We start from the raw sequence: 21,504 nt of genomic DNA, 5'->3' as shown, positions 1-21,504 counted from the left end.
GCTTGCATCTGCTTCACATACACACAAAGCCGTATGAGCATAGCTGTCATTCCTATATATTGAGCAGTGATTGACATACAATATCAATATCATTAAGATCCTTTTGATATTGAAATAGCAATTTCATTGAGATGCTGTCAATATCATGAATGTTTAATAGTAAATGTTGAAAAATTATTGTATGATTCATATAATTGAGCTAGATAATATCAATGAAAATGATAATATTTGACTTTTTAATTTCAGGCATTCAATATCATCAGCGTCTTATAGTGAATTCATAAATTAACCTGGCTCAGGTCGATTAGCACTCAGTTTTAATCGAAGTGCTATCAAAGCGTTCATAAATTAACCGAGATTGCATCTCGGTTAAACTGACAGCATTCAGTTTGAAGCGCACGTTAAAACTCTCTAGCATTACGGTTTACGGGTCGATCTGTCAAACTGCCCGTATCGTTCATAAATTTCGGGTTAGCACGAACCCAGGTTAATTTATGAATTCGCTATTAGTGATATTGATATTGACAGCACCATTCAATACGTAATAGAACCTAGTGAATGAACTCGTCACTACCAAAATAATTTTGACGGATTGAATTGAAATAAACCTTCACTCGGGTTCAGCGCGTTGTTTTCTTTTTCGATTAGTGTGCTATGATACCGATTTTGACTAATAGTTGCATTCGTTTTCATCGGAATTTTGATATTGAAATTGAAAATTCGCAGCCCTGCTACTGCCTAGGTTTATTTGTTTTCTACCTGGTTTCCTGGAACGAGCGATAGCGAGTAAGGAGAGGATCGCAAAATGGTACTATCCACAAAAAAGTTTTCCGTGAAATGGTACATTCCGCTTAACAAGCGTGTAGGGCGCTATATCTCTGCATATTAGCGTTGGTAAGAGGAAATGCTTATCAACTTAGGGACTATATTGGCTCGTTTCATTATCCTTGATTTCCCTGATCGCGGATAAGTTCAAGTTGTTACGTGGTTTTTGAGCCGTAAATCTCGCATGTGCATAGTATTTTTCGATATAAATTAAATTATGGTTGTATATAAGCACCATTGGTATTGTATTAAATTTGTTAAAAAGGTATTTTTTATATCTTAATTTTCGTAGTTACTGACTTTACAAGAAAATTTTCGAATATCCAGCTTAGTCTCATATGACTGATGCTTACATACTTACATTATCCATCTAGCTCCGCCCATCTACTAACAATAATTTCTTTCCCGAAATACTTGTGAAGATGCAGAGGATTCCCTGGTCTTTAGTAGCAACAAGTATTGGACTAACATTCCTTTCCATCCCACCAGGACCCGCATTTGGACGTGGCCGGCGTCGGTATTGATCAGCATGCAGGGACCTGATAAGGTTGCACAATGAAAAATAGCGTGCTGTCCCAAGTATGCTTTTTCCAGCCATCATTTTGCAATTTTCATCGGTCTTGGTCAATAACGGAGTAGCAGCACACGGGCGGTATCCTATGCTTATTCTTATGCTTATGCTTAAATGGTACATTCCGCTTAAGGTTTTTCGCAAAATTATATTCGGCGAAATGTTGTACAATCATGGCGAATATTAGGGTAACCAACGTATTTTGGACCCCCTCAACAGCTGTACATAATTTGGACATTTACAGCAAAATCAAATGGAAATGTCCAAATTATGTACAGTTGCTGAGGGGTCCAAAATAGGTTGGTTACCCTACTATCCGCTTTCTGGCTATGCAATGAGGGGACAGGGGAATTGTTTTCTACTTTACTGTGAGGAAAAATTGCAAATTTGTATATTAAACTACCCATTCCTGGTAACTAGGGTAACCAACCTATTTTGGACCCCATTAGCAGCTGTACATAATTTGGACACTTCCATTTGATTTTGCTGTAAGTGTCCAAATTATGTACAGCTGCTGATGGGGTCCAAAATACGTTGGTTACCCTAATAAGCATTAACCAAGGGTAAGTCACTGAGAACATTCCGTTCACCTCTTTCATGGAAATTTTGTTCAGTCTGTGCCTTACTGTGCTGCCGAGGTGCTGATCATGTGAAACCTGTCAAATTCGCCAGCGCTCAGATTGACCGTTTGATCGTTTTGACATTAACAAACATTGGCAGGGCTGCCAATTTCAGACATTTCAAAATTTAAATGTCAAAAATGTGGGCCATAGTGTGCCATAAACTGTGAAATGAGTGTACCGCAATTGCAATCAATGAGGTCAGCTGTTCCCTAAATTGAGCCTGCCTCAATGTTCTAAGCGACTTACCCTTGGCATTAACATAAACAGCAAATCTACGTATCTGGCATTTTATACTGCACGTTGTTGTATATTAGCTTTTTGACTGCATAGGTGTTGTAAATTAGCATCCAAAATTGTATTCAAATTCTTCGTGTCGGTAATTAGCTGTAAATTAGCATTGTCAGCACCATAAGAAGGTTATCAGTAAAGTAGCTGTATATTTTGCCAAAATAGCATTTAAGGCGACTTAAATTAAACGATTACTTCTGTTAAAATATATTGTAATTATTCTCCATATGTTTCAAATAGTCTAACCCTTTGTAACTTATTCTGAAGCTACATAACTTATTGGAGCAAAATAAAAGCTGATTCAAATGATGATTGCAATCATCTTCGGTTCATGAACGATTGAGATGATGAAAAGCAAAAACTTTTGCTGTCAGCCGAATTGCGAAATTTTATTATCTGACAGTATGTGTGCTGTGAGCCGAGAGAAAACTTGGTAGAAGTTTGTAAGGCCACCTTAACACCCTTAAGCAGCCTTAAAGTAGTTTGAAAGCTGTGAGACTAATGAAAGCTTCAACTCTACTTTTTAACACCTTTAAGCAGCCGTAAAACGGTTTGATGTTTATTGCTGTTTAGAAGCAAATTGTTTAGCAGAAAAAACCACTGTTAAGCTTGTTTATCGGCTTTTGGGAGAGAACTGGTTTGAAGAACTCAAAGTAGCTTAAACATCGCTTATTTAAACAACCTTTGAGTGCTTACTTTATGCCGCTTTGATCACCTTAAACCAACCCGTAAACAGCCGTTGCTCAACCCCGTTAGTTTACGTCATCATTGGTAATCATAATTAATTTATGGTAATTACAAGAGATTGATTACTGGTAATCAGAGGTAATCAGTAAAGTAATCATAAGTAACATTTTTCAAAGGTGCGTTTGCAATCAGCAATATCGTCTGCGTAACATGAAGGAATACGTTACCTTAGCTGGAAGTTCTTTGCATCGTCATCGCATTGAACCGATTGAACCACTCTATCACTGAATGAGTGCTTCAGAAAACCTCGCGGCAGTTTTCGTACCGGGCTGACTGTCATAAACAAAAACAATTCCCATATCCCGTGCTCGAAAGTTGCGCAGTGATTATTTAATCAGAAAAAATGCTTAATTACTGCCGAAATAACATAACTCGTCGATCGCTGTTCACGGCCGTCCGGCAGCACAACCGCGACCAGCTGGATGATCCGAATCTGGCCCATATTAAGGAGCAGATCGAGGCGGACAAGCAGAAACTCAAATGGCGAGTACCGTTCAGTGAACGACCGGATACTTTTAAAAGTACTTTCAAGGCATTCGAAATGCCCAACCGCAATTCGGAACTGCTGGAAGCAATGCAGCAGCCGGTGGACCTATCGCCAAGCGGAATTAAGAAATGGTGGACCAACCGTCGTACGCGAATTGATTCATATATGCAGAACTTTATTCCGGAACGACATGCCATGCTGGGAGATGATTTGGCTGCCGCTCACTTCGTTGTTCACCGCGGTGGTTCGGTTAGGTATGTATGTCTAAATGTAGAATTGTAATTGCAACAACGTGATTTTGTTTTTGAATTAAGATTTCGAGGTCAAGATCAGTGGGTTAAGATGAACGATAAAGAGGAGTACGATCTACCATCGAACTACATCCCGAACATGGTTCTCGAAGAGATAAACTGCGACAACATGACTCTCTACTACGAAGGTTTGGAGAACATTCGCCGGTTGCGCTGCTTGACGCATCTTTCCTTTCGCGGTGTTGTAAATTTTGACGATTGGTTTCTGGACCGTTTGTCCGGGTCGGAGTTTCCCCGTCTGCAGGTGCTGGACCTACGGGGAACGGCCGTCACCGAGAAGGGCCTGCATTGTCTGTATCGGCTGCCAAGCGTGCAGACGCTTCTGCTCGATGATCCCAAGCGCGACGTTATGTGGGAGCTGACGGTAGCCCTGCTGGAGGAATGGAATCCACAGCTGGAAGTGAAAGCTGAGTAATTAGCCTGCTAGAGACTTGGAGGAAATGATATGTATTAAAAAGAGTTTTACGACAGTAAGCAGTAACTGTTTTTCTGATACAGTTTGCAACATGCTCATAGAATAAAAAAACTTCAACTTTAATGGTTTCGGAAATTAGATACAAAGATTCTACAGATTTTGATCGTATCCTACGAACTTTTCATTAAACTTACATGTTTCAAACCTTCGCAGAGAAATAATTTAACTCAAATATGCTTATTTCTCACTCAAATCGGTACTTTCGTGCGGTAAAAGCAAATTACTTACTTTTGAGTACCAGCGCTAATGGTTTTATTAGGAAAATTTGACAATGTTAACATTTAACTACCTATTTTTTCGTCATATTGTACGTATCGCTGGGTACGGGTACTTTCCTGGTATATTCTAGAATCGAGGCAAATAAAAATTATTTATATTTTATTTAATTTTTAAATACTGTGATGTGATCTGCAAATATTTTTATTTACGGTGTTCAATAGCTTCCTATCTGGCGAATTTAACCTCCAGTCGTTGTCACTCACAATTCAGCATTCCGGCACTCGTGAGTTCCAAACTTCTGAACTGAAACTGTCAAACTGGAATCGTGTGCGTAACGTTTTGTCCGATGTTTGCTTGTTGAAAATTTGGTTTGTTTGAGCTTGATTTCGGAACAAAATATCGGCTAAATCTGGTAATAAATTAAGTTTTAGCTGCAGAAAATGAGCATCAGTGATCAGAGTGAGGACGGACAGCTTATCAGTCCTGATCATTTCGGGTAAGTTCATTGATTTTGTCGTAAAAATAAAAGAAAATTTCGCACTGCAAATTACATTTCTACAGCGAGGAAGAAACAACCGATTCGCTGGATATTAAACCCCCGCAAGCGGTGGCCGCCGATTATTATTCCTCCAAACGCAAAGAAAAAAAGTCGAAACATTCCCGGGAACATCATCATCACAGTTCGTCCGCCGGAGGTGGTAGGGAACATTATTCGAGCTCCCGGCGAGATTATCGTAGTGGTGGACACCGAGAGCGGGAGCGTGACCGCTATCACCATGGCCGAAGCAGCGGCAGCGGACGGGACCGTAGTGGTCACGAGAAGGATCCACGATACCACTCGTCGTCCGGGGGCGGAGGGCATCACTCGCGGGATACACGTTACGAAATGAACCCGTTCTACGGTGAAGTTCGCGAAACCTATCACAGTAAGAGGGAACGGAACCGTGAGTATTATGAGAAGGAGAGAAGCAGTCGAAGTAAGAAGGAATCCGAAAAACCCGATGCCGATAAGTTGCTGGAAGACCTAAGGACGCGTTTGTTAAATAAAAAAAGCCGGTATGATTCCTCGAAACATCATCAGGATCAGGCTCAGCAGCTGCAGGATCTTCAAATGCAGCAGCAGCAATACGAGGCGGAAAGCCGCCGAGAAAAGCGTCACCGCCATCGGTATCAAGAACGAAAAGTTGAACAGACGGAGATGGAATATGTGGAAATTATGGAAAGTCCGGAATATCCAGAGGAACAGAATGCCGAAGAGACGGTTGAGGCAAAAATTAAAGAACACAACGAACGTAAAGCCCGGTTGATCGAGGCTGAGCGCCAAATGGCACGCCGCAAGGAAGCGGCCCGCGATGAGTTGGAAATCCGACGTTTGATGCGCCTGGAGCGAAATAATGTTGAATTTTCACCGGACGATGCGTCTAAAAAACAACCATCGCAGTTCGAAGATGATGATGATGACGAACCAATGGAAAGTGCGGACGAAGAAATCAAGAAGAAAAAGAAGAAGAAGAAATCTAAAAAACGAGCAGACTCGGATCAATCGGAGAAGGAGGAAGCAAACAGCGATGAGGAGGAGGAAGACGAAGAGGATACCAATTCGGACAGTTCCACTTCCAGCAGTGATTCCGATGACTCACAGGAGGCGTCGGATGACGAAAAGCCTCCCGCCAGTCCGCTGTCGGTAGGCGATCTGGTAAAGTCGGATCGGCGACATAGAAGCGAGTCCAGATCCCCGTCCGGATCGCGATATAGGTCACGGTCGCGTTCGCGATCAACGCGTTCAAGATCCGGCTCGGAATCGAGCCGAAGCCGATCGAGAAGTCCACGCAGGCGACACGAAAGCAGTCGCAGTGTTTCTCCGAAATCCGATCACGGCCGTGACCCGGATCACAGTCAGAAATCAAAGGAAAAAGAAGAACCGAAATCACCTCCGATGGTAGTGGAAGAGGAGGAACAATTGCCACCTTACATTCCCGGCATCCAAGGCTGTCGTTCGGTGGAAGAGTTCCAGTGTCTCAACCGCATAGAAGAAGGAACCTACGGGGTGGTTTACCGAGCAAAGGACAAACGAACGGAAGAGATCGTTGCCCTGAAACGACTCAAAATGGAGAAAGAGAAGGAAGGTTTCCCCATAACGTCACTAAGAGAAATTAACACTCTACTCAAAGGTCAACATCCGAACATCGTAACCGTACGGGAAATTGTCGTTGGTAGTAACATGGACAAGATATTCATCGTAATGGATTATGTCGAGCACGATCTGAAATCACTGATGGAGACTATGAAGCACAAGAAGCAGGTTTTCCTGCCAGGGGAGGTGAAATGTCTAACACAGCAGCTGTTACGAGCGGTGGCTCACCTGCACGACAACTGGATCCTTCACCGTGATTTAAAAACCTCCAACCTACTCCTGTCCCACAAAGGCATCCTAAAGGTGGGCGACTTCGGGCTGGCTCGCGAATATGGATCCCCGCTGAAAGCGTACACATCGATTGTGGTCACCCTATGGTACCGTGCTCCGGAGTTGCTACTCTGCTGCAAGGAATATTCCACCCCAATCGATATCTGGTCTGTGGGGTGCATTTTCGCCGAATTCCTCGCTATGGGTGCACTCTTTCCGGGTAAAACGGAAATCGATCAACTGAATCGAATTTTCAAAGAACTCGGAACGCCAAACGAAAAGATTTGGCCTGGCTACGGGCAACTGCCGGCCGTGCAGAAGATGACCTTCGCCGAGTATCCAGTGTCGAATTTGCGCAAACGATTCGCCCATCAAACCAGTGAGCTCGGCATTAATCTGCTCCAGGGGCTGCTGACGTTCGATCCGAAGCAGCGCCTAACGGCGGAAGCGGCCCTCAAGCATAGCTATTTCAAGGAGTTGCCGCTGCCAATTGATCCGGCAATGTTTCCTACCTGGCCGGCGAAGAGTGAGCTGGGGTTAAAGAGGGCCCTGGCGTCCAGTCCGAAGCCGCCTAGCGGCGGCGGGGAGTTTAAAAAATTGGTAAGTTTTAGTGATAGTGAACGACAGTGGGGAGTAGTACTAACTTCGTTTTTTGTTCGTATTTTGCAGGGAGATGACGCTGTTCCTGAGAATCCTGGATTCCACTTGGGAGGAACCTACACCGAATCCCGGCAGATGGCTATGGGGCCGGGATTTAGTTTGAAGTTTTGATAAATAAGGTAATTTTCTGCTGCTGGTCGAAAAGTTGGTGGAAAAAGGCAAACGAATAAATCTAGCGCGTTCTTAGTAGAACCGCTTTGTCATAGCTCATATCTAACATGCTCTGATAACGCGGGTAATGGGAAATGCGGTTCGCACGTTTTTACAGCCTGTAATCAGTTGAAGGCGAGTGGTTAAGCACGCAAGATGTATTATCGCTTGTTGTGCTTCAGTTGCGTGAATCTTCGGACGTGATAGATTCTACCATTTATATTGCCGCCAGCGTATTTTCGTAGATTAAAAGAAGCCTAACAAATGAACGGAAATAAAAAAAAATACACTGGTTCACAAAATGTGTTGCATTTAATTTACAATAAAAAAAGTGAATGTTTAAAAAACAACCACAAACACATATTTCTGTACACTCAATAAAACTGGTCTTAATAAAATACGAATATTATAACGTATAGATAACAGAATTGAAATATGTTGACCAAAAATCATACATGGCAGTGGTCGTAATACATACCACATTACTTTGGTCAATTAGAAAGCAAAAATAATGGATATACAACTGTTAACCATTAACTGATCAATAGTTGTTCAATAAACCATAAAGAGATAGGTGGTCTTAGGTTACTTCTTTGCGGTACACCCGAGATGTTACAGTTACAGTACGGACCGGAGTGCTCACTCAGATTCTTCCCGATCTTTTTTCAGCGATCAACTCATTAGTTTTCTTGGATTTTTTTTCTTCTCGTTGGGGAGCTGTATCACTAAATTCACTGTAAACCATCAAATAAACACGGATCGGAATAAACGACATGGACAAAGACAACGAATTAGGGACATGGAATGGATACTTCATACCTGGAACTGCAGTTAACAGGATTTCGTGAGTGGCGAAAATTTGGCATCGTCGACACTGCAGGAAAGGCCCGGTCGCAAAGGCCCATACCAAAGCGTTGAAGCAACCATCCTGCTCATACGAAGGTAGACCCAATGACGAGAAGAGAGCATTTTACGTCCCGCTACGGGACATCAAGAACGTCATCGGAGATGGACCGATGATAGGGCTCCGCCATAGCCTGCACACCGACTCGACCGATAATGACCAACGATATATAAACTTGACAACTTTTCGAGGTCTGGTAATGCGAGGTACCTTTTTCCCATGCAAAGATATCTACAAACCCAGCTAGAGATCATCTGACCAACTTATAATGAACCAAATTGACCACGTTCTCATCGGTGGTTTGTTTTTCGCTAACACCACAAACATACGTTCCCTACGGTGTGTGGGTTAAAGCTGCTCTCCTCTACTGAACAATACGGCAACTAGACAACCCTCAGATTGCCGAGAATTACATGCGAATACTGAATGAGGCACTGCCTTCTTTCGAGGAGTTATGTGCTTAAGCCCTCCGAAAACAGACACTGAGGAAGCCTGCAAGTCGTAGGCGAAATACGTATCTGTCTTGAATAAAATATACATAGTAGAATTAAATTGGATAAGTTTTCTTCTTTTTTAATTTTAGGCCCTTGAAGAGGGTTGGGGCAGAATATGGTCGACAATCGGCATTAGGTGTAGCCCCGGAATATATGAAACGATTGTATTGACAAGGAGTGCCACCAAGCAATGGAAGGGAAGAAAGAGCCAGTTAAAAGTAAGCATTAACATGAGGAAAAATTTGGCCAAGTGATGAGCGAAGAATGAGTTATCTAGAGAAGAAAGCGCCAATAAGAGGACAAAGATAGATATAATAACTAGACATTGCTAAGCTCAAGGATTTGGGAGGATGATAAATTACTGGGGGAGTGGATGGAAGGTGCGTTTCGTCCCATCTATACAACAATGGTAATGGCACAGAACAGAAGTGGAAGTCCGATCGATTCGGCGATCAAAACTGGTAACAGAGTCTTTTTTGTTTTTATTTTTCTTTGGGAAGGTTTTCGCATAGAAGCAAATAACAGCAATATAAGCAGAACGCTCGCTGCCAATCGCATAGCAGCTTTCACATGCTTCCGAGTGCATTCGTATGTGTTCGTGTTTTCGTGGAAAAAAGTGACTCGCTACCGCCAGGTTCGCTAGTATCTGTAGAAAGTGGCATGTACGTGTTTGGATTTCTGCTTCCATTTCTGTTCTGTGGTAATGGTCTAGCTAGATTGCTGTAATTACCGCGGCATTATGCTAGTTTTGGTGGCCCGTGCTACTTTGGATCAAATTTTTACTCTCCGACAAATCCCCCAGAAGTGTCCGAAGTACTACGTGCCCACGCATCATATTTTCGTGTATTTCAGGACAGCATACGATACAGTCGAGCGCGTTCAGCTATGGCAGATAATGCACGAGTACGGTTTTCCGGACAAACTGATGCGGCTGTTTAAAGCTACCCTCGTGCGAGTGATGTGCTACGTGCCTGTTTTGGGGGCACTCTCGAGTTCTTTCGAATCGTGCAGAGCGTTACGGTAAGGGGATGGACTGTCTTGTATGTTATTAAACATCGTTATTGAAGGTGTGATCTTGCGACCGGGTATCAAAACGGGCGACAAGCGGGTCAAAAAGAATAGCCAACTCCCTGGTTTTACAAATGATTTCGACGTTATTACTAGAAACATTGAGATGGTGTAAGTAAAATACGCCAGACTGAAAACGGGGGCTAGGAGAGTTGGGTTAAAATCTATGCGTATAATCAACCGCCCGTTATTGATAAATCTGGCGATCATCTGATCTCGATTTATTATCAGAACGTGAGGTTCTAAAATCACTCAATTGCGATTATCATTGAGTAAATGTGACTAAGACATTCTCATTGTACTTTCTTCCAAATACACAGTTTTTCGCTACGTTCGCAACTCTACAACCAGACCTCATTCTCGGGATAGCTACGTGCTAATTGGTGTTAATAATAACCTGAGAAGCTACTGTGTCTCTTAGGCTGACAACGAAAACCTTGAGCAAATAGTTTGCGTAAATTGACGCCATCGCATCAAACTCGGCCTCTGAAATATACTATACAGTACATTACAGACCAAAGAACGATCCGTATGTTGACATTGTCCTATCAATAGGAGACTTCAACCTACCTAACTTACGCAGGCAGCTTGGCGACAATATCAGTAGTTTCATTCCTTGCCATATGTTAACTAACTAAATACGAACGAGTTACAATGAAAGGGCTATTTATTGCGAGCTTACAAGTGTGCAGTTCCGTCAATTTCAAGACCTCGCCCCTCGCTTTGTCAACCATCCTGAGTTCATAGATCTTATTACTTCTCCGTTGTTGTGGATGTTCATCACGCACCGTTTATTTTACTACTGAACGAGAACTCTGACAATTTCATCCCGTTCGACGATCGATACAATTGTCTTATTCTTGAATTTCGTGCTATCGATTATAGAACACTAAACATTACGTTGGCGACGATCAGCTGGGTGCCTTCACTTAGCAACAGATGGCTGGATGAAGCGCTATGTGCCTTTTATAGCATTCTCCAAGGAATCATAAGAGACTGTCTCACACAGCACATCCAAATCTGCTTTCTGCTTCGCAACTTAAGTGCCGAACCAAATTCTGCTTCAACGCATCCATAAACGTCAATTACTGAGGTTCGTCAACTGGAGTTCACCAGCTAATAGAGAGAATCGACACACTAATACAGCAGTTAAGCGTTTTATGGAAGCGTCTTAACCGTTACACTGACTCTGCAAAACGAAGACAACAGAATAAGTTTCTCAGTGATAACGAAAAACCGTTTTACGAGCAAACGAGAAGCCCAATTGCAAAGATGGCCTACCGGAGATTGGAGATATCACAAATTTGTTGACCAATACATGGGAAAACTCAGTACAACATCGTGTCGGGCAGTCATGGCTAATGCGAGAAGCGGAAAATTGCGGTGGCATCGAAGTATCACTGTTACGATAGCAGATGTCCGCGAAGCAACACGTGTTACCATGAATTGAGCAGCTTCAGGAAAAGATGACGCATAGAACCTCACACACCTGACCTCACCTGACTTTACTACCCGAGGCACTATTTTCCTCATCCTCAAAGACAGCAACACATCAAAGTATCAGACCAATCACATGCCTATCAACCTTGCTGCAAAAATCTCATTTCACTGTGAGCAACAAAGCATCCTGATGGAGAAACAAAAAGGATGCAAAAAGAATACCCATGGCTGCAAAGATCATATGCCATTATCGATGCAGTCATTGGTGCTTATTACCAATCTCACTTCACGGTGAAATAAATTTCACTTCCAAACTCACGTCACTTTTTTTGACCTATTCCCGATTCCACGTAGAGTGAAGTGAAAAAAATTTCATACGTGAAGTGAGATTGGCAGTGAAGTGAGTTGCATAATAACCCCATTGACAAGATTGGCGGAATAACGTCGGATTGTTTCATTTGCCTACTCATGTGAACTTGTGCAATAAAATCTACGGTCCCTTATCAATGGTCCGTGGAATAAAAGGGATGCCCTTCTTATTATTTCCCTTGCCGGACGGACGGCGTGTGCTCAAAGGCTAGTGCTAGTACAGTAGTGCACATGTGCCATATTTCCATCTGATTCTGCATCATCCTTGATTCTGCATTCCGATCGGGCTCGTTCCGATCAGAAACGTTCCGATCGACGTGTGTTATAGCATAGGATGTATTCCGATCGAAGCGCAATTTCTGATCGGATCCGACTCCTATCGGCATGTAGAATAGAGGTGTGTATTTTAATTTTAGCCTGGCCAGCTGGGACTTCAGACGCGGAGACATCAAATTGGACTTGAAATCATACTGACCAGACGTGTTGGATTTTGCGGGACTGTACCGGATTTGGAAGGTTTGTTCCGGATTACCATGTGTCCCAAAAATGGTCCCGCATTGATTAATTTCTTTATCGTGTCAGTTGAATATTGAAACGCTACTGTGAGTTATAGGAACTATTCAAAAAATTCTCTATAGGTATACGAATTATTGTTGAAGTACGTTCATTCAACTGAAAAATTTATGTAATTTTGTATTAAACTGCCTTTAAATAAATTTATTATATACTACTGGTCAAATTTAGCAAACAATCCATTCAATATGTCCTGCTGTCGTCGTCATTAGCATCAGAGAACCAGGGTAGCTAATCAAGCAGTCGTTTCCATTCAACTCGATTTTGGGTCATTCGTCGCCGTTTTCTCCGGCGTCCTAGAAGTCGCAAGTCGCTTTCGACATGGTCGAGCCATCTTGTATGTTGGGTCCCTCTGTTAATGGTGCCGTGGCACATCAATGGGTTTGTTTCGTTCTACCCATTACGTCCAGTCTAGCGTCTAGTTACGTTCTAGTCAGTAGAAACGAATGCCTGCTCGTTGACGGCGTGTCGCAACGTGGCCCTGGAAGCCACGGAGAGCGCTACCAACAGCGGTAAGGCATCAGCCAAACGTCTGAGACAGTCCCCGGGGATGGCACCCCTGGTGGACCAAAAAACGCCTGATCGGTAAAAACCTACAGGCTAGCGAGTTGGTGGAGCCAACTGACCAAGCAGCGGGAAACACCAAGACGGGTGGCACGTGGGTCACGGCCAAGAGGAAGAAAAAAGAAAGCTTCACCTAAACCGACAGGGAAGCGAGCGAGGAAGGGCGACGCTCTTATCCTGAAAACCGACGGGTCGAAATACTCGGAGGTTCTGAAGGCCATGAGAGGAGATGCCCTACTCAAGGACCTGGGCGCGGACGTGCGGAGCATCCGCCGCTCACGCACGGGCGAAATGATCCTTTAGTTGAAGAAGGACGCCTCCAAGAAGAGTTCCGCATACAAGTCGATAGCGGAAGGAGTGCTCGGGGAGGGAGTGCAGGTACGTGCTCTCACATCAGAAATGACTCTCCAGCTTAAAAACCTGGATGAGAACACCGATGTGTGTAAGGTCGTACAGGCCCTCAAAGAGCAAAGTGGAGTGGTGGTGGCAACCGAGGCGGTTCGCCTGCGTAAGGGTCCTGTCGGGACCCAGGTAGCCACCTTACGACTTCCGCTGGCGGACCAAAACGAAGCCCTGAAAGCTGCTAGGCTGAAAGTGGGGTGGTCGGTATACCCACTAAGCGTGCTGAAGCAATCGGAGGCTTGCTTCCGATGCTTCGAGCACGGGCATAAGGCCTGGAACTGCAAAGGGCCAGATAGGAGCCAATTGTGCAGGAGATGTGGCAGTGCTGGCCATAAAGCAAGAGACTGCGCGGAGCCTCCCCAGTGCTTGATCTGTACCGGTAAAAGCGACGCAAAGCACGTAACGGGAGGTCCAAGGTGCCCGGATGGTGTGCCGGCGACCAAGCCACGATCATAGTGCAAGTGACACAACTCAACCTGAACCACTGCAGCACGGCTCAGCAGCTGTTACACCAAGCAGTTTCCGAGTCGGCAACGGACATTGCCATCATCTCGGACCCATATCGCGTCTCTGCCGGAAACCGCAACTGGGTGTCGGATGGGTCCGGGACGGCAGCTATATGGACGACAAGCAGGTTCAAGAGGTTGTGTCAACCGCAGACGAGGGATTTGCGGTTGCCAAAGTGGGTGGAGTGTTCTACTGCAGCTGTTATGCTCCGCCGAGATGGTCTATCGAGCAGTTTACGCGGATGGTAGACTGAGTATCAGTTGTGCTGACTGGTCTAAGGCCGGTGGTTGTGGCGGGAGACTTTAACGCTTGGGCGGTAGAGTGGGGAAGTCGTCGCACGAACCATAGGGGTCAGATTCTGCTTGAGGCTCTGGCAAAGCTCAACGTAGATTTGGCCAACGTCGGCACCACAAGTAACTTCAGTAGGAACGGTACGGAGTCTATCATCGACGTGACATTCGGCAGTCCTGGTCTGATAGGAGACTGGAGGGTAGACAATGGCTACACTCACAGTGACCATCAGGCGGTCCGCTATAGTGTCGGTCAGATTACGAGGCGGCAGGTGGCGAGTGGAGCCAACACTCCAACCACTCGTGGATGGAAGACATCATACTTCGATCCCGAAGTATTTGTGGAAGCGATCCGAAGAGAGTGCGGTGATCGCGGTATGCCCGATCGGAACGCTGATCATTTGGTTGAGGTACTGTCGCGATCGTGTGATGTTTCCATGCCTAGGAAAGGTCGACCTAGGTAAGGCTGGTCACCGGCTTACTGGTGGACAGTTGAAATTGCGGAACTTCGCGGAGCGTGCTTTCGTGCGAGGAGAATTATGCAAAGAGCTCGTTCGGACGAAGGCAGGGTTGAATGTCGAGTAGCACTTGTTGCTGCACGCACAGCGCTTAAGAGTGGGATAAAGGCTAGTAAACGAGCCTTCTTTGAAAGGTTATGTGCTAGTGCCAATGTGAATCCGTGGGGTGATGCCTACAGGGTCGTAATGGCAAAGACCAAGGGCGTGATGGCGCCCGCAGAGCAATCGCCAGAGATGCTGGAGCGGATCATCGAGGGCCTCTTTCCGCGCCACGAGCCAAGGCCCTGGCCCCAGGCCGCTGAGTCGTCCCACGGCCGACGTTCCAGTATCTCAGACCATAGCGTAGGATGGTCGGCCTCCCAGCCGAGCATCCAAAGTAACGTGGACGATGGCGGTTTGGAGATCGGGGAGGAAGTGACGGTTACGAACGAGGAGCTCATCGAGATCGCCAAATCCCTGAAGGTGAGCAAGGCACCGGGGCCAGACGGTATCCCGAATATGGCCATTAAAGCGGCTATTCTAGAGGCTCCCGAATTATTCGGGGCAGTAATGAGTAGATGACTGGAAGATGGCCGCTTCCCGGACAGATGGAAGCGACAGAACCTGGTCCTATTGCCGAAGCCTGGAAAACCTCCGGGTGTCCCCTCGTCATATAGGCCGATCTGTCTGCTCGATACTGCCGGCAAGGTACTGGAGAGGGTTATCCTTAACAGACTCGTACAGTACATGGAGGGTACAAACGGTCTGTCAAGGAACCAATTCGGCTTCCGAAAAGGCATATCTACGGTGGATGCCATCTTGTCTGTCACTAAGACAGCCGAGGTGGCAATCCAGTCCAAGAGGACAGGTATCCGTTATTGCGCAGTTTTCACGCTCGACGTGAGAAATGCGTTTAATAGCGCTAGCTGGGGCTCCATAGCCAACTCGCTTCGGAACGTCCAGGTGCCGGTGTCGCTGTACAGTATCCTGGAAAATTATAAGCATTGTTGAAGATTGGATGCGATCCAGGAAACTGGACCTAGCACATCATAAAACGGAGGTTATCGTGGTGAACAACCGCAAGTCGGTGCAGCAAGCAAATATCAGCGTCGATGACTACACTATTTCGTCAACGCGGTCCTTAAAACTCCTTGGAGTAATGGTCGACGACAAGCTCAAGTTCGGGAGCCATGTCGACTATGCCTGCAACAAGGCTTCCACAGCTATTTCGGCATTGATGTCTAATAGCTCTGCGGTATATGGCAGCAAGCGAAGGCTGTTAGCCAACGTGGTCCAGTTCATACTCAGGTATGGCGGGCCGGTGTGGTCATCGGCGTTAGGTACCAAAAGCTATCTAGCCAAGCTGAAAAGCACCTATCATCTCATGTGCTTAAGAGTGGCTAGTGCGTATCGCACAGTTTTACATGACGCAATCTGCGTCATAGCGGGTATGGTGCCTATTGGTATCATCATTAGCGAGGACGAAGAGTGCTTCAACCAACGTGGAACTAGAGGCAAACGGAGTACCACAAGATCGGCCTCGATGAGCACATGGCAGCGGGCATAGTCTAATTCCACAAAAGACCGGTGGACACATCGATTTTTCCCGGAACTATCCGGATAACTTAGTCCAAAGGATGTGTTCTAGCTCGGACGTCTGGGGAGCGGTCAATGCGGCTGCTATCCAGATCGTACTTGAGCTACAAAACCACTGGAAAGCCGATCAACGGCGAATAAACAGCCTAACAACCATAGTCCAGTAGTTATCTAAGAGTGTGCGTTAAGTACAATCCACAGACAGACAGAAATCCATTTTTATAGGTATAGAAGATAATCACATATAACTGTTTCAAAACGAAAGCAAAGTGAAGTTGAGAATTTGCACAAATAATAGTATCGGTATTAGTCCAATAGTTCCAGCACTCGATCTCGAGGGTATCCGGTGAGAAATCGAAGAAGAAAAGATTACCTCTCTGAAGAACATTATAAAAATGGTAAAAAACCACTAGTAACGGTATATCATTGTTTTGGAGGAGGAACGATTGGAGGAATGGATAGAAGGAGTGATTTGTCCCATCCACAAGAAAGGCGGTCGACTTGATTGCAGTAATTTCTGTGACATTACGCCGGTGAACACTGCGTACAAGGTGCACTCCATGATCATGTTGGGTCGAACCCTTGCTACTTTTTTTTACTTAACTTAATTGGTTTGCCTCCTAAGACGAAATTGCCTCCTGATTAATGAAACTTCTCCACTCGATTGTGGGCTACCGATCGCCAATTCCTTGGATACCGTGTACTCTCCGGCAGATCTCGCTCCACCTGGTCTAATCATTCGTCAACTCCTTCGAACTCATCGCCGTTGATCGTTACCCAACTGTTCAGGCGGTGTTGATCGACTTCGGCTCCGCTGTCTATCATGTATCTTGCTTTAAACATATTTACCGTGACCGCCTCTAATTCTGCGCATTTTTCTTTATATAAGCATTTTTTAACATTTTGCATAACTATGATCATTGCGTTATTTTTTTTATAAACGTCTGTTGAATATTACGCCATTATTCACAAACGGGCCATAATATTTGAGAGCGAAATAATTTAATGTGAAACTGAAAGTATTTTATAAGGCATAAAACATCGTCGTTAGCACCAACGCTAAGATTGTCCTTCTAGAAAATTAACAAATTTATGATAGAAATTCTTTGCAATGATCAAATTACCCAGCATAATTAGAAAAAACAATTAGTTTTAGTCATGTTTTAGACAAAAAGAGTGATTGCATGCATTGCTTTCCTTAGAAAAATGCGATGCAATAATGCGCAGATTTAGGCACAGATTTTTTATTCATGTTCCATATTCATATTCAACCTCACCTAAATGGCTGAGGTATAGAGGCATGAAAATTCAATTAGAATCTTTAACTTGTGTTGATTGGAATCCTGTGCTGTGTCTCGGGGTCCGAACCTACGAGCGCCGATTCATCAAACCATGTTTTCTATTTTTTTAATGTTCAACCTCATGAGGCTCTCAGAGAGTGGGGAAGTGGTTTCTATATGAAAACACAATTTTTAGTATTAGTCTGCAATGTAATGTTCAGTATGTAGAAAACCCGAGTCAATTCGCCCTTCGTTGTCGAGTATAAACTATTTAGAATGAGGCAATCAAAATGATAACAATACTCCTTTGCCGCTGGGACGGCACAAGAAGGCCGGATCATGGATTTAGTTATGATAATGGCTAAGGCCGGATTTTTTGGTGTGCTTTCAGCGTATAAAGACATAAACAACATGGCAGGAGTATTTATTTTCACTTTTTGGGTGCGCAGAATTAGGAACATACGCAAGAAAGTGCGCAGAATTAGGCACCGTGGATAAGTTTACAAAACGAAAAATATACTCAATTGTTGGTCGACTTATAATTCCCATATTTTTTACCAGATATTATAGACCGTAGCACTTCACGTTGCTGCTATCCACGTTGATAATTTAAATCTAGAATACTTAGAATAGCGGAATAAACATAAAAATGTCTTAACTGCGCAGAATATGGTACGTTCACGGTACCTTTATCCCAAACTTCTCTGCTTCGTGCTTTAGTCTAACATGCTACAGATGTTCTGTCGATAATGTACATTTTGACGGCAAAGCAGACGAATTGACTAAATTTTTTGAATATCGTGTCCCGCGGGTTGAAATTCGTTCGGTTCATAATACCCTGCATTGCTATGTTGATCAGTAGTTCGCTAAAAGTTCCATTTTAAGTATGATAATAGGCAAAACCTATACATCAAACATAGAATAGACAAACCAGCAAGCACGAGAAACTGAACTCTTCTTGACGAGTACCCCTGCAAGTTTCGAATGAACTCGTTAATCTTCTCGAAATCAGCACGTAGCATTCTTAATTAGTCCACTCTTAATTAGTCTGATCAGTTTCCTGAGAAACCCGTTCTCGTCCATGATTTTCCATAGTTTTTTTTCGGTCGACTGTATTATATCCAGCTTTGAAGTCAAATGGTGCGTAGGAATTCTGTATTCACGATCTTTTTGTAGGATCTGATTTGGATGATCTAATTTAAATATTTCATCCGTTGTTTACCGTGCTTCATCGAAAACGGATTGATAAATTGCCACAATTCTGTTCGTAAGTAATAAGAGTCGGCGGAGAATCATTTGGGACCAGGGCTTGAAAAGGGATCGCAAGTTGAATGTGACTGCGTGCATGCGTACGCTTTCCGCATTCAAGTTGCGCTTTTTGAACGATCATCTGACTGTTTTTTGAACCCATGCCGTCTTATAATTCATGCAGCCTCTCAGGAGAAGCCAACAGTCGCTCTTCCGCTTTGCGCGTTCATATCGAAGAGTCTAAACTGCAAACTGACTGGAAGCATATGATTACGTATTTTTCGTTTCTATTTTCGTCTCTGTATTGGCTGCTCACAGTAATAGTTTGTCACCCGGAGTCGGTCCGACGCAAGCAAAATGTTCGTTTGTATATTGGACGGAGTCCGACCGACTTGATTTGCGTTCGTTGCATCTTCTTCTGCATGTATCTTTCCACGTTCTGACGTGCGGCACTATGCATCTTTGTCACTTACGCAACATTCGCCCTATTAATCATCCTCTTACATTCATGGTAGGATAACCAGCCATTCAACTGATTCCGTGCTTCGCCCCACGGAACTCTCCACTGCACTTATAATTGCTTTTTAATGCTGTTCGAATAGTCTTCGAGAGGTTTTGGATGGCCTCGTTTTGGCAACGCAGCTTCGAGTAAGTGCACGTAGTTTGTGACGACTTCTGGCTGCTTCATCCGCGTGAGATTTCACCGAGGTTGACGTCGGTACCGAATAATGTTCACAACGGAGAAGACCACTGGTGGTCCTAGTCAACGTTAGCACTTCGATTTAGTTTGACGTCGATAATGTCTGAGAAGCGTCAATAGTCGATAAAGACGTGGTCGATCTGTGATTCTGTCTAATTTGGTGACCTCCTGGTGCATTTGTGTAGGAGACGGTGCTGGAAGAAGCTACTATGTACGGCTATGTTCTGGCAGGGAGGTGGCAAAGTTGATAAGTCTATTCCTCCTCCTGGCCGACCTGAGCAACGAAATCCCCGATGACGATCATGATATCATGCTTTGGGCAGTGGTCGTATTCACTCTCCAACTGCGCGTAGAATTCCTCCTTGTCGTCACCGATACTTTTGAGGTGAGGGCGCACCGCGTTCACCACGTTGATAATGTTTATGTTGAAGAACCGACAATTGACTGTGAACCTGCACATTCGAGGATTGCTTGCCCAAGTAACAATTTAGGTTTTATAACACTCTTATGATGGCATTTAAGACCAAAATTGGTCTCGAAGACCACCATAAGAGTACAATAAAACTCACATTGTTGCTTGGGTGGACACCACTCAATCACCCGTTTCCATCTATCTCTGAACGCACGCACCGTTGAGGCTTTCCAGCACACCTTCAGCAGCGCAACGACGTCGTACTTGCGGCATGGATTTATTCCAGTTGTTCCAGTAAAGTAAACGTAAACGAGTATAAATAGGGATAATGAATTTTAGCAGCCGAGAGCCGGGGTGGCTCTTGCCGTATCAAGAATTCCTTTCCACTGTACTCGGTTCTGGGCTATTCGTCGCCAATTCGTTGCGTACCTCGACACACGCAAGTCGGCTTCAACCTGGTCGAGCCATCTAGCACGTTGGGTCCCTCTATTTCTGGTGCCGGTGGGGTTCTTGAAGAGAACGGATTTCACTGCACAATCGTCCGGTTTCCTTGCGGCGTGGCCGGCCCGTCCTGGTCCCCCAAGTTTCGCCAGGTGTACGATGGGAATTTCTCCAAGTAGCGCCTGTAGCTCCACCACCTATATATCATCTTTATATTACAAATATGTTTTGTAATAAGAATGGTGCCACTGACAGAGTTACAGCTACAGAAACTATATAAAATGTTCGCGAGTGAGACGTTCTGGTGAAACTTTAAAATGGCTTCATGCGACCAAGCGCTTCAATCAATTTCGAGATTTTAACTTCCTAATCTTTAAGGCAGCGTTCGATTCAATCAAGCGAAATGAGTTGGGGCAGATTATGCTTGTACATGGTTTTCGAACATAACTGATTCGTTGAAGAAGGACAATCGACGAGTTGTTTGAGTGGCAGACCCTGCACTCTGGGGCAGCACCGTGGCGAACGGTTGGCCAGACTGGCTCTCGCCATGGGCAGAGCTAGCTCTATTACAAAAATGTATGTACCGTTTTATGTCAAATTACCGTTTTATTGACAAAATCGTTATGTAACATCTAAACCGTCCGTAGTGTTTTGATTGTAGGAAAATAAATCACACAATACAACAGGTGTTAATTGAAATAAATTTGTTAACTCAGCTTTGCTTAGCCTTGCAATTGATCTGTACCATCAGTAATGTTAGCAGACCCGGCAGGTTTTTTTTCATTGGGAAAGTGATATCGGTAGCCTAAGTTTAATACATATGTAATTTAATATTTCCAATTCATTATTTTCCTCTTTCTGCTGTTCACTTTGAACGAAAGGCAGTCAGCGCCTTAATCTGTATTCTGCCGAATCGGTTTACGGAACGAAAGTGAATGGTATTCTTCATTCCACCAGCA

General features: G+C 44.4%; 2 protein-coding genes across 2 annotated transcripts; both read left to right on the top strand.

Moving 5' to 3' along the window:
• Positions 1–3,387: 3,387 nt before the first annotated feature.
• Positions 3,388–4,395, top strand: LOC128737544 (distal membrane-arm assembly complex protein 2). Its single transcript, XM_053832212.1, has 2 exons — positions 3,388–3,795; positions 3,856–4,395. The coding sequence occupies exons 1-2, from the start codon at positions 3,398–3,400 to the stop codon at positions 4,265–4,267; spliced, it is 810 nt and encodes a 269-aa protein (XP_053688187.1). The 5' UTR covers positions 3,388–3,397; the 3' UTR covers positions 4,268–4,395.
• Positions 4,396–4,929: 534 nt separating this feature from the next.
• LOC128734133 (serine/threonine-protein kinase PITSLRE) lies at positions 4,930–8,141 on the top strand. Its single transcript, XM_053828165.1, has 3 exons — positions 4,930–5,042; positions 5,108–7,550; positions 7,620–8,141. The coding sequence occupies exons 1-3, from the start codon at positions 4,987–4,989 to the stop codon at positions 7,719–7,721; spliced, it is 2,601 nt and encodes an 866-aa protein (XP_053684140.1). The 5' UTR covers positions 4,930–4,986; the 3' UTR covers positions 7,722–8,141.
• Positions 8,142–21,504: the final 13,363 nt, after the last annotated feature.

Source organism: Sabethes cyaneus, chromosome 2, assembly GCF_943734655.1.
Source record: "Sabethes cyaneus chromosome 2, idSabCyanKW18_F2, whole genome shotgun sequence".
Classification (NCBI taxonomy): domain Eukaryota; kingdom Metazoa; phylum Arthropoda; class Insecta; order Diptera; family Culicidae; genus Sabethes; species Sabethes cyaneus.
This window is presented reverse-complemented; position numbering and strand designations above follow the sequence as displayed.